Below are 18,929 nucleotides of genomic sequence, written 5' to 3'. Positions count from 1 at the left end.
AGAATTCTATTCTATTCTATTCTATTCTATTCTATTCTATTCTATTCCCCACCTTGGAAGGATGAAAGACTTGAGTCAACTTTGAGCCGGTGAGAATCAAACTGCCAACAGTTTTTCAGTGAGCAGAATTAGCCTGCAGTGTTGCATTCTAACCGCAGTGTCACCACAGCTCTATAGTAAATAGTAAATTGATGTGACACTGCCTTTAAGCAACTTTTCAAAATTACCTTGTTTCTTTGAGACTGTAGCTTAATTCGGTTTACAAGATAAAATTTTGTTTGTAAACTGCATTAGGTTTAGGAGTGGGGTGGACAACCCACAATGAGTGCAGTTGCTTGGAATCATTATTTTTATATTGTAGCATATTATAGTTTGTTCCAAACTCCACTACAAGATGAAGAACTGAGTATTATATCTTTAAGGATGATTAATGGATTTTCCTCTCTAAGCTTTGGGAAGAAGGACAACTGGTATATATTATGAATCAATCAATCAATATGTTAAGAAAGTGAAAGTGTGTTTGGATGTTACTTATTCAAACTCTATCAGAATAGGATGATGAATATCCAGACAGATGGAGAATATACTAGATACGGATTATAGCGCAGCATTCTTTAAATAGTTTGGTCTGAATAATTTTGGAGCACCATACTTATCTCTGTCCCTTGTGCTCTGATAGCCAGTGAACTGAATGGCTTTTGTCCATCTTCATATTGCTGAGTTTACTTGCTAGATTAATAGGCATTATTAGGTTCTGGGCTTTTCTTTTCTTGCTCTTTGCTTTTGGGATGTGATATTATTTGAATGCTTTAGGCTGTAACATTTCAATAATCTGTTTTGGAGCTGGAATCAAAGAGGAAATGTAGAATTCAATATCCATTTGCTAACTTTTGATACGATTACAGTAAGTACGGCATATATAATTAAGAAATCGATGGAAAGGAAATACTCCATGCCAGCCAAAGAACATCCATTGCTTCTTAATCATATTTTTAAGTAAAAATCAGATGGTATCTCTTAAATTGAAGGAAGAATAGAGGAACAAGCTTGGGTCCCCTGTTATAGCTCTGGAAAGACTAATAACAGTTATTGGGTTAAAGGATAAACTACTTCTAATTGGTTCATTACATGAAAAAAGACTGGTAAGCATGTAAAGAAAAACACTTTTTATAGCTGTTTGGTTTTATTTTATCAGACAGCGGGGAGGGGGCTGTCCAGACAACAGAGATAATTTTAAATTGCTTTCGGGCTGTAAACTTACTGTTTAAAACTGCTTGGTAAATAGCCAGTTGATTTTGGCCTGTGAATGAACCTGATGCTTAATGGAAACTTAATGGCCAATTCTAAATGTTTGACCAAAAAGATGTCTAGCATTTCTTTCTATCTTAATCATGACAGCCTTTGTTCACCAACCCCACCGCCCCTTTTTAAGTTTTTATGGGAAAAGTGCATTATTATTCCAAACTTGTTTTTTTCTAGATAGGGTAATGTGAGAACCCTCGCGGGGTGATCCATAGGCATTTAAGCAATACAGCCCATGCTGTTCTGCAGTCATTAAGACAGCATTACAACATGGGCTCAACCCTTTTCATACATGAATGCGACATCATGAGATTTATATGAAAAGAGGTGCACCTTCATATATTTACTTTTATTTATTAATCAAATTTATATAGCCGCCCCTCTCATGAGACTCTGCTTTCATTGTCCCTCCTTCCCCTGCAGGGACAAAATTACTCTCCCTTCTTCCAAAAGTCTTGTTATCTAGCCAGATTTACCGGTATTTATTCATGAAAATTTATGTGGCAACCCAACTCATTGTCAGTGACTCAGGGAGGCTTAATGAAGATATAATTCCAATATAGAAGCAATAAAGAGCAATAACTCCCTTTTCACCCTCTGTTGACAATAATCAGTTCATCAAATAAGCCAGAAGAGGGGCTCCAATCCACTCCACCCAGGCCTGTTGGCAAACCAGTTCCTCGGGGTTTTGTGAAAGAGTGTCATAGTAGGAGCCAATCGTATCTTCGCAGGGAAGACGTTACACAAGGAAGGGAGCAACCACAGAGAAGGCTTTTCTTCTTGGTATTGTTAGATGTACCTCCTTAAGGATGAGGGGAATCATTTTGGCTAGTTGCAAAAGATCTCACAGATGGTAATTTTCTGCTGACTTTCAGCATCACAAATTTCCACGTTGAGTGCTTGTATAAACAGGAAGATAGTGTATAAATCTAATAAAATGAATCTGAGGAGCTGCAGTTTTCCCATCCCTTCTCTTCAGAATGGCATACATAGTACAGTCTATTTTCAGCCTTGCCACAATTTTGTCAGATAGATAAAACTCACATTTATACCCTTCCTACAGTAGTGATTGGGAACATCTTACGTCATCATCCATCCTTCACTAATGGCAGTATATCAGTAATAAAGACAAATTGTGTATTGCCATAGTGTATGCTAGGGGGAGTTTATATGATGCTATAAATTGTTGGAAATGGCCTGAGAAGCTTATGCAGCATGGTTAATAAATGCAACAATTTTTGTCACTTTGGCACCAAATATTCTGGTTCATATACAGTACCGGTACCATGTCATACAAGTATCCAGTTATAATTTAATAGATGCTAAAACAAGTTATAGTATCTTTGTTGTCTCTATCTACAAACATTTCCAACTCAGCCTTTATAACTTTGATGCGTAATGTTACATGCATGTTGCTAAACAAATATAGGCTACTATGAAATTGCAGTCTTTAGAAAATAGGAAAATATTAGCATATTACTACTGTAGTGTCAAGTTTAGAACCAGTAACTTTTGTCAATATTTTTTTGTTATTATTTCCCCGGGGTGCATCCAAAGTGTGGCTAGTATAGAATAAACTTACGTGTAGTTTTATTTCTCCATTTTGTTTCTTGTTGTAAAATAAATGATGATGTGATGTAATATATCATGTGTTGTCATTGTTCATCTGAAGTTATATTTACCTACGTTTAAGAACTGCTAAGGACCAGATGATTTTAGTACAGTATGTCCTGATAGAACTTCCTTTTTTACATGTCTGTAATTGCTATGCACAGTGTTCTTTTGAATCCCTACCTTAAAAAAATAGTTTTAAATGAAAAGCACAGTAATGGGTAATCTCAGGTTAGCCATAATAAGCCCAGTTTGTGGGCTCATTCTCCCTCCTTCCCTCCCTCTCCCTTTCCCTCACTAGAATGTCAACATAAAGTCTAACTGTTCATATGAACAACTCTCCTTATGTGTTCAGAGCCTTTTTTGCTCACGACCTTCTTATCTTACTACAAGGGCTGCCAAGTACAACAAATCAGGACAACATTCTTCAAGCAACCCTATTGTACAGCTTCTCTAGCACGAAGACGGAGAGTAACATTGGTTCTTGAGAAGCAAGCATTTAAAGCCATAATGTTCTTTTTAGCAGCAGTTCTCTATCGATCCATGTTGAAGTCCACAAGTAGTCATTTTTAAACTGTAAACACGCAGCAAGTCCAGGAACCCCAAGGGATGGGTGAACCAGTGATGTGTCTCCTTTAACATCCTTTCATCTAGTATTTCCTTGTTTGTTTGGGTTTTTTTCATAGCTGTTAATATTTTTATAATTAATAATGATCACGGTTTTACAGATTTATTCATTTTTCTTAGCTTTGTTATACCACTCAGAATTGTTTTTGGTGAGATGGCCGGTTATGTAAATGAGATAAATACTAGGGGTAACATGATAGCAGTGTTCCAATATCTAAGGGGCTGCCTTAAAAAAGAGTGGGTCAATGTATTCTCCAAAGCACCTGAAGACAAGACAAGAAGCAATGGATGGAAGCTAATCAAGGAGAGAGCTTGAACTAACAACAAATTTTCTGACAGTTAGAACAATTAATCAGTGAAACGACTTGCCTCTGGAAGTGGTGAATGCTCCAACATGAGAGATGTTTAAGAAGATATTTTACAAGCATTTGTCTGAAATGTTATAGGGTTTCCTGCTTGAGCAGAGGTTGGACTAGAAGACCTTCAAGGTCCCTTCCAATTCTGTTAGCCTGTGAATCCAGATAAGTGACTGTGTTAATGAGCTATTTTAGCACTAGACCCATTAAGGCATGAGTCAGTAGCCTGTAATAAATAGATGTAGTTAAAAGTCACAACTTTCTTTGTCCCCCCCCAAACTCAAGGGAGTTATTTGGCCAAGTTATTTCGACTGCCTATCTTTAGTGTCTCATTCAGACAGGACAGAATTTCTCTGGAATGGCTCTTTATACTCCTCAGTCTGCAAATGGAAGCATGAATGCCAGTAAGATGCCTCTTCAGTATAGTGTCCTTAAGCTGGGTTGGACTTCTACTTCCCTCATGTGCAGCCAATGTTACTTTTCACATTGTCCGCTTCAGATATTTTCTTGATTATCACCCCCGGCAATTGTCATCCTCACACTGTATACTTTCAGAGTTAGAAATACCAGTTGGATGTTACAGTTTTCATATTGCTGCACACTTTCTACTTCTTCTTGGTAAATGCTGGCCTTCATGTGACCCATATTGCTATGATTATGTGGCCCTGCGGTTTATGCAACCATTTAGTTCAGGTGGATTTGTTTCTCATAGATAACAGGTTTTTTGCTGCCTTTATTCCCATAGAGCATGAAAACCTGCTAGGGCTGGATTTCTTGCACAAATCCTTCTCCCCTCAATGAAATCCTTAAAATGGGAAGGAGAAAGCATAAATATATTACTGGCAGAATCATCCTTATTTCAAAATGCACATTGCCAAAAAGCCACCTAAAAACCTGTACATGAAACGATGCGTCATACAAAGCTTCAAGGAATTGGTTTATTTTTTTTAAACATTTCAGAGACCCAATTTGTGCTAAGAGGATGAGTTTGATCTAGGGGTTAAAACTCTGAACTAGGAGTGGGAAGTCCTGAGTTCTAGATCTTGTGGTAGGCCTAGGAGCTAACTATGTAGTTTGCGTCAGCCACTCTCTCTCAGCCCTCGGAAGATAGTAAGACAAGCAATTTCTGAAATATTGCTAAGAAAACTATGTGGGCATATCTATGTAGTCAACAGGAGTCAAAATTGACTTGAAGGGCACAACAACAGCAACAAAACTACTGAAGCTCTTGGATGAAGAAGCTTCTGAAAATCCAAAGAGAAAGCTTTAGATTTGGGCTTCTTCTTGCCTAGACTTACACGCATACTTATCACGCCACCAGTATCACATTCCATGATACAAGCAAAACAAATTTGTAATAGGTCCAAATTAATGAATATATTTAGGTCCATTGCAATATGCAATGAAAATGTTTTAGAATATTTTATTTTTCCATGATATGAAATATAATCCTATGATTTAATCTTTTGAGTAAATATCCGTCCTGATTTATAACTCCTGTGGTCAGCAAACCAAGCAGTAGTTTTATGCTAAGCTCAGTCAGAATTATAGCACAAAAAAACCTTGTAATTCGTTTATCTCAATTTATATGGATGCAAAGTATAAATCTTGTATAATCTTCAAAGGCGCTGAGCTATGTATTTTGTGCACTTCAGCAACGATTTAGATCTTCAGACTGTTTACCTGACCTGGACCAAGGCCAAACGTATAAGTGTGGCAGAGAGAGATAAGACTTGAAATCACAGCTCCCCCAAATAGATAGCTTTGGCAGCTCTAAATCTCATTCATAAACTCCTTATAGAGAAGGTCTCATTTATTTGAACCAATGACCCAGTCACTTTTGTACCATTCATATGACTTAGTGGAAGAACTGGCCAAATTGACTGCCATCTTAAAAGAATCAAGACGTTTGTTAAAAAAGCAAACAAACTTAATGAAAGTTTGTAGTTCTTCACACTGTTGCACTTTCATTGCAAATCAGAAAACAAAACTGAATGAAATGACTGTAGTAGTGATTTCTGGCTTATAAATATAGACGAGTCCATGTTTCCCACTGCTGGGGTTGTTTATTGTTTGTATGGGTTTTCTATGGCTGACATGCAGAGAAATTTTCTATACTTTCTTCAGCTCCCTTCTCTTTTCAGCTAGAAAGATAACAGTTTAAACCTACAATTAAGTCTCTTCCCAGACACATGGGCTAAATATGGACCACAGTACTGCCTAACTAATACTACCTAGGCTTCAAAGTCAAAAATTCACAAGGGTATATTGTGGGTAAGGGTCTGAATTCTGTCAGACATCGCTCCAGTTGGCCCAAGAGCCTGATTAAGAAAATCCTAAATGTAAATATTTTTCGTACATTTTCCAGGTTTGAACAAAATGTTTCTGATTATTTCAGTCTTCTTTTTTAAGCCTTTCTTTCTCTGCCAGGCTACTTGAACATATATTGGCATGAGAGTAAAAGAATAGATAAGAGTGGATAACAAAACATCAATCCCTTGTCATTCAATGTAAATTTGAAGACTATTGGTAATGAATAATAGAACAAAGAGCGGTGGGGTTTTTTTCAAACATATTTTTGTGGTCTAGGGATAGCCTAAGGCAGTTGCTTCTTATGTTATCCTAAGTAAGTATGTCTGTCATATGACTTAATTAGGAGGTTTTTGTAGTGGGATTAGCTGTGTTTTATTGACATAATTACCCAAATGTGAGTACACATATTTTAAAAATGTGAAGAAATTGAAAGCTAATAACACATCTGTAAGCATATCTATGTCAAGTTCCATTTCCACTTATAAATTTCTTCAGTAGTAGCTAACATTATAAATTCAGTGAATTCTCAATTATGGGATCTTTCAAATTCTAGGTTTACATTATTTTTGTCACAAATTGTTTAGCTCGTACTTTGAAAAAATGTTTTTTTTCTTTTTTTGCAAAATCGGGGTTGTTGACATAAGACTTTCTCAAATATAGAAATCTCAGCATGATGCAGGCTCTACAGATCTAACTGTAAAAATTTAAGTATGGGACAGAAGTAAAGGGAGAAGCTGAAAAAAGATCAGAATGCAGAAATATCCTTCATTCCACCCAGCAGTGAGACATTGGGAGAAAATTGAGTTTTGCATTGGGTAACTGGGTTAAATCAGAAACTGTCTTATTGTAGGTGACACCAATGTTACATACTTATTGTCAGCTACTTCAAAAACCTTCCACTTGGACTACTTTTGGCCTGAATGTCCCATGAGGCACCAGCCCATGCTCATGTTATACTACTGAATTTCAGTCTTGTAGTTTGCCACAGAGATAGGTGATGTGGCTTTCTGTCACTGGAGTCCCCCTTTATTCTAGGCTAAACAGTATCATATTAGCTTGTGACCAAGCAATAATGTAGTAAGCTTTGATTTATTTATCATGGGTTACTGTAATCAACAGCACATGTACATAGTAATCAACTGATAGATGAACTGCCTTCATGAAGACATGTGAGTGGTAGGTTTTTGCCCTGCTGATATTGCATACCGGACAAAGTGGAGGGCGAAATGTAAAATTGCAGATCCCGTGTTATGGAAAACAGTGCAAAGAACATGAAGACTGTCTTGATGAACACAGCCAATACAATTATTATATAATTCACACAGGGAAAAAGGACCCTAAAATAATTCCCAAACTATCTTGTTCTCTCCAGCCTCCCACCCCATCCCCAATAATTAGATAGTCCTCAGCAATCAATATGTTACCCACATTCATCGTATAGGATCCTTTAAAACTGGAAATACTAGAGGCATTTTGCACGCAAACCCTTTTTTGCTTCAGCCATTGCTTAATCTTTTCTATCTTCCTGGGGTTTTCTTTCCCCATCTTTGCATCTGTTCTATCAACTCTCTAAACGCCAAACATATACATTGCTTTCCCCCTATAAGTTAGCATTAAATTAATTTAAATTAGATTTTCAGGGTAATCATGAACTATTATTTGCCAGTTTATTTTCTAATGTGGAACTAAAATCAGAAGTGGAAGCCAATAAATATGAAAAAGAAAAGTAAGTGGTTTTGCTCTTAGACTTGTACAAGCATTTAAGACTAAATTTATGCCAGCCTTTCTTGGAAGGATACTTTCTGAATGTGCGTGACTGTCTCCAATGACAATTTTTCCCCCCAAGTAAAAAAAAATCTACATGCTGGTGCAGTTTTATTGTGTTACAGAAGGAATGTCAGAAGGAAGGCACGTTTAATGTGTCAACTTGGTTTGATTATAAATAAGTTATTTTCCGATTAGGGTAAGTATCATTTCCCATTGCTTGCAGACTTGCAAATCAATTCCTTCAACTGTTTTTAAGAAGCAACTGGTAATTTCTTATGTGCAAATCTAGACTGTGCTGATAAGAGTGGTAAAGCATCCTGCTTATTGTATGCAAAGATTTCCACTTCGAGTCTCTGTCTAAATGAGTTTGCAAGTTGTTTTACAGATAAAGATGTTCTTATCTGTTTAGGGTTTAGGCATTTTTTTAGACACTGTGGTATAAAAGGTGATGTCATATGTGATAATCTGGGATTTTCTTGAACTTGTGGAGCCTGCGGAAGTGGAAAGCTTTGTGGCTTAACCTTTGTGCCACCAGCAGACTTGATATATCCATGAATCTCAAGAGAGAAATATGTCAAAAAAATATGCTTCATGTGGCCAGATGAGCAATTGGTTCTGGGAGATAATACTGTAGTGATGGAAGATATTAAGCTACCTACCTTGAAAATTGACATCCAGGCTCCAAAAGTCCTTCTTGGGGAAGGTTGTGGAGAAAATAATGGGGAGCTGGATATAGAAGGCCCTAAAAAAACAACAGAATCAAATTCAAGCTTGGCCGTGGGAGAGAAACAACACTGGTCATGCCGTTGGGTGACACTGAGACCTAGATCAGGGGTCGCCAACCTTTTGGACCTCAGGGACCACCAAACTCATAATTTTAGATCCCAGGAACCACTAACCAGTTCTGTGGGTGTGGCCTAATTTGTGGGTGTGGCTTGGTGGTCATGTGACTGGCTGGGCATGACTTGTATGTAAATATTATAAATATTTAATAAATACTGATTTTTTTATAAAAAAAAGAACAACTTTTACCCAAAATCAGGCAAAGCAGGCAGGCAGATTGAGTTGCTCACAGAATCACAGATTCATTCAGAAATCTATCTGTCTGCCATTGGCTAGCTCAGTCTGTCACATAAAATTTGCTTACAAGCAAACTCACAAAATTAACTCACAACACACCGTGCATGGAAATATTGATTTTTTTATTAAAAAGAGCAACTTTTACCTAAAATCAGGCAAAGCAGGCAGATTGAGTTGCTCACAGAATCATTCAATGATCTATCTATCTGCCATCAGCTAGCTCAGTCTCTCAAATTTGCTTGCCGTGAGTCTGCACTGAATTTGCTTGCAAGCAAACCTTCAGTCCTAAGGGAGGTTCGGCTAAAGAGCCGAAGATCTAAAGACTAGCTAGAAAGCAAGAAATCCAACCATTTCATGTGGGTGGCACAGCCTTCTGTTTCTGCACAGCCTGGATTAATTGCTTTGTGGGGGTGCTCTGGGGGTGAGATTTCTCTGAGGCCCACCAAAATTTTCTCACAGCCCACCTGTTGTGACTGCTGACCTATATGGTTTGGTGGGTCCCTTTTGTATTTATTAAATTTCTTGTTGTCAGTACCATTGACAACAGAATCCTTCCAATGTACCTACAAGAGTTGAGTGGTCATCGTCTTTATTTTATAGTAGTTCTCCTCCTACCTACCCAGATGGTGGTGCTTAGAAACACCTGAGCCCTTGCTCCATTGGGGGGGTTTCCTCAAGATTCAGTGTTCCATCCATTACTTTGGGATGAGGTGTTATCAGTATATTAACGTTGCTCAGCTTTACATTACAACTTCAGGCTATGCCAAAGATGCCATAGAAGTTCTGAATTGGTGCTCGGAGGCTATGGGGCAAAACAAGTTTTAATTCCTGTCAAAACAGGGCAGTTATTAATCAAGAGACAGCATGACACACTAATAGCATCATCCTAGTAGATACTTTGGGCAGGGCCACTCATCCCCAAAAGGGATTGGCTGTTTACTCATGTTTGAGGATTTTCCCGGACTCATTGTTTTCTGCAAGTAGAGTCAAGAAATACCCTGAAGACTAGCACTTCTTAGGGTATACATGACAATCTTGGAAAATATTTTCAGATGCTGTGACCTGCCTTTGCCTACCAAGATCAGCATTTTGCATGTTGTACGGAATTTGAAGAAGCAAGACAGAAGGAGTGTTTATGCTTTTGAACTTTTGTAGAAGAATCTTGGGAGAAAAATGAAGAAAAATGAATTGCAGAATAAATCAGTCCAGAATTCTCACTTGAGGGAGAAGTGAGCAGGTTTAGACAATAAAATTTTGGATTTATTATGTAAAGAACCAGCTCCTTTATAAAATCCACAATGCTGGGAAGTGTGGAAGGAGAGATAAGGAGAGAATTGCTAGAAGTAAGATGAATGTATCTAATTGCAATGGTGATGGGTATCTTACTGGGAGATGATAGATAGAAAGATGGATGGATAGATAGATAGATAGATAGATAGATAGATAGATAGATAGATAGATAGAATACTTTATTGGCCAAGTGTGATTGGACACACAAGGAATTTGTCTTGAGATCTGAACAGACAGGCTGAAGATATATATTTTCTTGGAGAAGGTCTATATGACTGGCTAACAGTTGACACCACTTGATAGCCCATAATTATCTTAGTTTGCAAACTTTTACTCAAATGTAAGAATCACCTTTTATGTTCTCTAAAGATAATGGTGAAAGGCTTTTAACGAAATTTGCATTTCTAAAGTTACCAAGTTTTACATTTTACCCTCAAAGATCAATGATGTTTTTCACAAATACTTTAGTCAAATATGAGAATTTTCAAGTTCAGAAACTTAAGAAGCAGGGGCAAGGGTTAGCTCAATATTTAGTGCTGATTTGTGCAAACAAAATGCACAAAATTGCCTCTGTATGCTGACTTTGGGCAAGAAGCAAAAACTGATTGAAGACTTGTTTCAAATCTTATAACTGGCTTTTAATTATAGCACTTGCAACAACTCTGACTCAGTTAATTGTCTCTTGGGTGCAGTTGAAATATAAGCAACAGCTGTCTCATTTGGAGCTTTGTTGTAAAATATAAAAACGAAGAAAGCAAAGCACTTAATTCATCCTTACAAAAAGACATAAATGAGAGCCCGGCTCAAGAAAAAGAATGACAGTTTGGATTTTTGTTTTTTTAAATCTTGGAAGATAAGTAGCTTTGTTACTAGCATCTGTTGATGTCTTTTATTTGGAGAGTTTAATTGACAATCCTGAATTAAGCAATATTGATGACATACAGTGGTACCTTGGTACTCAACTACTTTGAAACTCATCTGATTTGGTACTCAACACATTTTGACATTAAAATTTTGTTCTGGTACTCATTGTTTGTTTGCTATTCAATGCATATGGGGAAAATTTGTTTGGTACTCATTGTTTTTGGTACTCATTGCACCTCCTGGAATCAATTAATGCTGAGTTACCGCTGTATAGGTTACGCTATATTTTTTCATTTTTACACAATATAGAAGCACTAATCTTATATCCAGGGATTAGGTTTTTTTAACAACTAGTTCTGTGGGCATGGCTTAGTTGGTGGGTGTGGCTTGGTGGTCATGTGACTGGGTGGTCATGGCCAACTCGACATCACTCATGCCAAGGGCGCTTCTCCTCACCTGGCCTCTCATGACAGTGGGGATGCTGCAACGGTCATAAGTGTGAAAAATGGTCATGTCACTTTTTCAGTGCTACTGTAACTTTGAATGGTCACTAAATGAACTGTTGTAAGTCAAGGATTACCTGTACAAAAATACAAAAAGCTTCTTTGCTTGCAAAAAGCTGCCCTAAATAAATTAGATTAAAAATACATGCAAGCTAGAATTACAAATCAGGCAGGGTGTCAGAGCATCTTGAGGAATGAAAATAGTTAAAATACAGTGATAACTATCAAGCAACCAACTCTTGCTCATAAAGTGAAACCCTTTAGCAGAGAGATTATTTAAGCTCTCCATAAAAAGCACACACAGGAAAAGCGATCCTTAGATCCATTTGCACCACTTAAAGCTGGTCTCACTCACCTCACAAGATATCCTAAGGAAATCATCCAGATTTAAGGAAAGGTCACATGCCCCCCAGAAAGGCAATAAAAAAAATGAGTACCAAGCTTGCATCCTGCCTCTTGGAAGTATACCCCAAAACGACAGTGCCAGATAGTACTAAAAGCAGTGAGGAAGACCTCCTCCCCAGATAGAAAAAGAAACCATGAGGCAGGAAAAAATTCAAACACAATACAAATAATTAAATCACAACCATAGCTGTTGCTTGTTGAAGTTGAATAGGGAAAATTATCCCATCAATAAACACAGGATTAACCTTCACTAAAAACCAATTTTAGACCAAAACTCAGAAAGAGTATGTAAACTCACGTTTGAATGTCAATTTTTCTAGCTAGCCAAGAAGCCTTGCTGAATGTCACTCATCTTGGGTCCCTGTCACTAAAAGCTTTGCTTCATTATTCAATTATTTCTTCAAAGTGCTGATTGTCCAGGGAAGTATTTCCTTCCAACAGCAATGTAAAAATATTAAAAACAACCCTTCCCCTTTAAGAAAGCCAAGCCCCAAAGCTCCGGAGACAGTAAGTCTAGGCTGTCTGCCAAGAATGTAATAAGGGTAGAAAAAACAAACAAAAGGAGATTGCTTCTAACTACCAGTTCTCGGAACTGCTTAGAAAGTGAACAAGGGGTTCTATAGAACCAGACAGAACCGGTAGAATCCCACCCCTGCTTATATCTATTTACAAAATTTATGTTGAATTTTTTGGGTGGGAGAAACCCTTCCAGTAGGTGTTTGATTCCTGGTGGCTGCTTAAACAAGTTCCTGCAATTTTCCTGGCAAGATTTCAGGAGAAGCTTGCCATTGCTTCTTTCCTAGGGCTGAGAGGGAGGGACTGGCCAACGTCACCCAGCTGACTTTGTGCCTAAGTCGGGACTAAATTTCCAGTCTCCCAATTTTGAGCCAGATGCCTTAACCACTACAGCAAAGTGGCTGTCCTCATAAATATTAACAATGGTTTAAAAAAAAGGTAGAAGGGATGAGAAAGAGACAAATGGCAAGAATGCAATAAAGATCTGTTTAGCTTTTTTGTTGTTTATTTATGCTTGTTATTCTGTTTGTATATTAAAACATTTATGTTGGGCACAGCCAGGAAATCTGGCAAATTTAAAATCTAAATGCACATAAATAAAATAAACAGCAAATCAGAAGCAATCATTTCAGATGTAAGAATCTTTTTTTTTTCTCCTCAGCCAGGTTTTGATAAATAGTAAGCCAAGTTTGGGCAAAATGCTTCTGCCCTATTTACAAACACAAAATAGCAAAAAAAACATAATGAAGAAAAGGAACACAAAAATTCACACATAATACAATCAAGTAGAAATACATTTATCTTCAATATTTGTATAATTGTTCTTGTATCTCTTATCTAAACTGATCAATTCTGTCTTCACTGTTAAGAGAAAATTCTTCACTCTAAAGAGCCCAGATACAAATGAACCTGATAACTAAATCTATATTCTCTATCTTCCTAAGTAACATTATAGGACTCATGCTTTGTATGTGTTCAAATGCAGGTTGAAAGTAGTGCAAATCACTATGGCCAGATTTCTCTGTGGCATTTGCTGAAGGTTATGCAGTGGCAACCATTTTCATGTTGTCACCATTGTATTATTAAGGTCCTAAACTGTTCTGGACTAGGCTGTTTGAAGAACTACCTTACCTTTACAGATGAATCCCCCTTGCACACTGGAAAAAAAAATCTAGCTGAATATATCACAGCCTGCTAATATTCATTAATGTGGTATAGAAGTCAGAATTCTTTGTTGGAGTCATTTCCTCATGGAAATAATTCCAACTGGAGATTAAGGAGGCTTCAACTGTGATAAGTTTTTACTGCAGGGATGGGCAGTTGATTTTTCCAAGGGGGCTGCATGAGAAACTGGGGCTGTTGTGGAGGACCACTATTGCCTCACATGCTGCTGATGCTGTCCTGCCTCCCTGCTGCTGTTGCCACCCTGCTCCGTGCCAGTGCTGGCCAGACAGGCTCATGGGCTGCAGAATACCCAGTGTATTGTATTGGGATTTAAAACCTGTGTGTCCAGATCTTCTGTTGACTTCCATTGTCCTCTCGCTTTGCAGAGTGTCGTTCGGTGTCTCTGGCATCCTAAACTGAATCAAATCATGGTTGGAACAGGAAATGGATTAGCAAAAGTATACTATGATCCCTTCAAAAGTCAAAGGTAGTAAATTTATTTTTCTCTTTTATATGTCACAAGAATGTTATGACTCCTGTTAGTTTAAAATCATAAAACAAAGATAATAAGCCACAATAAAAATTCAGATAATGATTAAAACATTACAGTAGGAATACAGTAATCTACCTTGCATGGTATCATCTATCAGAGCCCCAGGAATTATTGTATTGTGTTCTAATTTCATGGATACATAGTGTGAGTACCTGTTGAAACCTGTTTTCGTTGTTTGTTTTTAAAAAGGTTTACAATTTGTGATTCAAAAATACATTGGAACTAAGCATTATCTGTATTAACATTTCTGGAATGCTGCATCTAAAAATTGCAGAAGTATTACCAGTGCAATGAACCAAAAACAGCAACTCTATCTGCTGGGTGATTTATTAAACTGAGAATTAAATATCCTGGCCAGGACCGGCGTTTTTGTCCCCAGTTGACTTTGGTGCTTGTGAGCCTGATAATTTTATAAAAAAAAGATTTTCCCATTATGTCTAAAATAGAAGATTATGTTTTAATCTTGGTTTTTGAGATTAAATCACGTATAGTTAGTTGTTATCCAGAATAAAACCACTGTTTTTAGTTTCAGCATAAATGGGATTTTTTTTTTCTGCAAGCAACAAAGGCAATACCCAAGAGGTTGTCTCTGAATTGGTAAAAGCCTGATTCCCAGGTAGTTTTTTTTTCCCCAACATGCATTTGTGTAATATATTTATGCAGCTGGGCTCTTTATTCAGACAGTAAAGAAATAAAAACAGATTTCTGGTCTGTCCCACTGTTTTTGCAGCCCCTGTTATTAATGTTACAACAAAAAGTCAATGTGAAAATGAAAAATGTCAAATAGATGGTTCTTCCCCCTCCCCCAATCTTTTTTTTTTAATTAAAAATTTCTATCATTGAATTTGGACATTTGAACATCTTGCTGTCATTTTGTAGTATTCTAAACGTTACAGAAATATTTTACAGCACTTTTATTTTCCCAAGGGTAGAAAAGTGCTTTTTACAGAATAAAATGTAAGTTTCCATCTCAAAATAATTTTAAAAAAGGCTTATGGGGCAATTAGACTCATAAATGTGGGAACAAATGTAAAACAGCTTCCCACATACGTGATTCTGTAAGTGAAAGGGTGGAAAAATTTAAGAAAAATTGGATGATTTTGTGTATTAAGATGATTTATTTTAACCCAGCATCAAATTGAAAATCTTAGTTCCTATCATTTTCCAATTTTCTGCAGGGTGGGGGGCATGGTCAAGATAGCTACTATAACTTCTTGATTGAAGCCCCAAGTTATTTGCATGCATGAATCACATCTAAGAGGGGCAAGTCTTCAATGGCACAGTCATTCCAACTTTTTGATCCTACTTCCATTTGTCTGAAATGGTATAGGGTTTCCTGCCTAAGCAGTGGGTTGAAGACCTCCAAGGTCCCTTCCAACTTCTCTTCTCTTCTCTTCTCTTCTCTTCTCTTCTCTTCTCTTCTCTTCTCTTCTCTTCTCTACTCTACTCTACTCTACTCTACTCTACTCTACTCTACTCTACTACTACTCAATTTCTATTCTATTTCTATTCCCATTCTATTCTATTCTTGCCTTCTTGCCTCTTGGAAAAAAAAAGGAAAATAAGAAACCAATGTTGTAATCCAAAATATGCCAATAAAGATAAAACTCATGGTGTTGAATGTATTTTTTGAATCAAGTTGCTGAGCCTTTTCTCAATTGTGAGATATTTAATGCACAAATTATAAAAGAAGAAATCTTGGGGGGGGGGGGGAGCACATAAGACATATACAGGTAGTCCTTGGCTTACGTCCATTCATTTTGCAACTGTTCAAAATTATAATTAATGAGAGATCCAACCTAAAACTAAGGAGAAATTTCCTATCAGTGAGAACAAGTTAATCGCTTGCCTCCAGAAGTTGTGGATGCTCCATCGCCGGAGGTTTTTAAGAAAAGATTGGACAACCACCTGCCTGGAATGGTATTGGGTTTCCTGCCTAAGCAGGAGGTTGGACTAGAAGATCTCCAAGGTCCTTTCCAACCCTATTATTCTATGTTCCCTGTTCACCCCTGATCCTCCGTCAGGGCTACAACATAGGAAATATAAATAATGGACCTTGTTGATGGTTGTCTGATTTTCTCCAGGCATTTTCAGTATGGCTCTATCAACCCTTGCATAGGCAGGGAGGATATCACATTAGGAAAGGATGTTTTGACAATCTAATTCTTCACAGATAGTCCATTGTTTGAATTCAGAAAGCCTTTTGGGGCAGTAAACCTGTCACCACCTCTCAAGCCTTTGCAATGCCAGGAAGTCTTAGAACTAAAGTGGGGTCTTGGGGAAGTCCCCATCTTAACATCTTAACTTAATGTATATACTTTTACATCTGATTATTATGTGGCCCAGGCATCTCCTAGAGCAGTGGTTCTCAACTGTGGCCCTTTGAAGATGGGTGGACTTCAACTCCCAGAATTCCCCAGCCAGCTTTGCTTTGCTGGCTGGGGAGTGGGAGATTTAAGTCCACTCATCTTCAAGGGCCCAAGGTTGAGCAGTCTTTCTTAACTTCAACAACTTTACGTGTGGACTTCAACTTCCAAAATACACTAATTGGTTCCTGAAATTGTTAGACAAATTCTGTGTCAGCAAAAGGCCACATTCCAGCTACTCTTGGTAGAATGTTTTTACTTAAATCATTAAAATCACAGATTTTTGGTTTCGTTCCACCTCGCTTAGCCAAGGAGAGGAACTTCAGAGGCATTCGTGTTTGCTTTTGAGAAACTATAAACTGCAGAAAGACCTAAAATTATGATTAATCTAAACAAGCCATCTTCACTAATTACAGATAGAAGCTGGCTTTCTTTGAAACTAGCTGTGGTAATTATTACCACTGTTCATTGGTCCAGATAACTCAATTAATCATAGCCAAACAAAAACAAATGTAAATCCCCAAATTTCTCTTTTTGGACACACAACTGGAAAAAGTGTAGAAATCCTAATTCTCATTATATATACCTTGCAAACAGTCCAACTTTTCAGTTGAAATTGGTGTGGCCTATAAATCTGTTAAATAAAGGAAATAAACTGTCCTTTATTTTTGGTGCCTTCAAGTAAGTCTTAATTCCTGACAACCACCTGGACAAGTCCTTGTTCTCACCAAGTTTTCAGAAATAGTTTGCCATTGCTTCCTTTCAAGGCTGAGAGAGGGATTGGTCCAAGGTGACTAAGCTGGCCTTATGACTAAGGTGAGATCAGAATTCAGCATCTCCTGAGTTTTAGCCTGGCTAAAATGCAGTTTTAAAATGAGTTTAAGCTGACTCTCTTGCGAAGTCTCTTAAGGTGGTGAAAATCAACATCATTTTGAGTCAACCACTGAAATCCGTTTAAGTTCATGCATAAATGTCCCAAAGGTGCTCATTCAGGAGGCAACTGGACTTTCTTGTTTTTTCTTTGAACACGTTTCACTTCACCTTTGTCTTTTAAATGTAGAAGGGCTGCTGAAAAAACACATGGCACAGCATAGGAGAACAAACCCATCAGGACAAGATTCAGCAGTTCATCTGTATTTAAAAGACAAAGGCCATTCTTTTGAGCAAAGTCAACATTTTGGACAGAAAGGACTGCTGGTTGAACAGTCCTCTCTCAACAGAAGGGGAAGGATATAATATTATCTATTGCCAGCCTACAATACAGCCCTTTCAGCAATCCCAAGAAGACTCCACACCCATTTGCTGCACTACTTTGGTGACCCTGAGGACATAGACAAACCTGCAAGTGGCCTCAACAACTCTCTAAAAGAATGCAAATGTCTGCAAGGAATACAAATCCTTCCATTCCCTACCATTCAGTCAGAGCTGAAGAAGCTTCTTGGGTGAGAAGCGAAATGTCTTCAAAGAAAAACAAAAAAAGTCCAGTTGCCTCTTGAAAAAAGCACCCTTGGGACAACATCACCTGGATGACTGAGAATCTCCGTAGACATTCATGCACAAATCCATCTATAATCTTTGATTGATTATGTGCCATCAAGTCATTGTTGATTCTAGTGATCACATTGATAATTCGGTTGGAAAGAAGAGAGGAGCAATCTGGAATTAAGTAGTCTTGGCAAGATTTTTGGGAAGTGGTTTGCCATTGCCTCCTTCCTGGAGTGGGGGGCTTTTATTTTATTAAAGATTTTTCAAACGAGCAGCCAATTATAAAAAAAATGGTACCAACTAATATAAAGTAGGAAAAAGAAAAGAAAAAGAAAGAAATCAAAGAGAAAGCTAAAAGTGCAAGAAAGAAAAAGGTTAAAGAAAATTAGAAAAGAAAAGAAAGAAAAACATACAAAGAAGTAGCTTCTGTTCTTACAGACAAAGACAACTGTAAGTTTATCTCCTATTTTATGGTTACAACATAACTCCTTTTCCTACAATCTATCTTATCTAATCATAAATCATATTTTTTCTTTTTTATGCAAAAAAGTCCACAAGAGTTTACCAATCAGTAATAAATGTAAATGTTGCCTTTACTCTGAAAAAAAAGAAGTCGATTTAGCTATTTCAGCAAGTTCCATCACCTTTAACAACCATTTCTCTATTATGAGTAGTACCTTCTTTTTCCATTTTTGTGTATACAATAATCTTGCTGTAGTTATCATGT

At 37.4% G+C, this 18,929-nt stretch overlaps 1 protein-coding gene across 1 annotated transcript in view; it reads left to right on the top strand.

Annotated features, from left to right (window-relative positions):
• Nucleotides 1-18,929, top strand: part of WDR70 (WD repeat domain 70) — a 127,755-nt gene that overhangs the window by 95,058 nt on the left and 13,768 nt on the right. Inside the window, exon 14 of the mRNA XM_026715826.2 lies at nt 14,185-14,285. Within this exon, the coding sequence (XP_026571611.1) occupies nt 14,185-14,285 (101 nt within the window). The remainder of the gene's footprint in view (nt 1-14,184; nt 14,286-18,929) is intronic.

Source organism: Pseudonaja textilis, chromosome 2 (assembly GCF_049901715.1).
Source record: "Pseudonaja textilis isolate UNSWEBS1 chromosome 2, rPseTex1.2, whole genome shotgun sequence".
NCBI classification, from domain to species: domain Eukaryota; kingdom Metazoa; phylum Chordata; class Lepidosauria; order Squamata; family Elapidae; genus Pseudonaja; species Pseudonaja textilis.
This window is presented reverse-complemented; position numbering and strand designations above follow the sequence as displayed.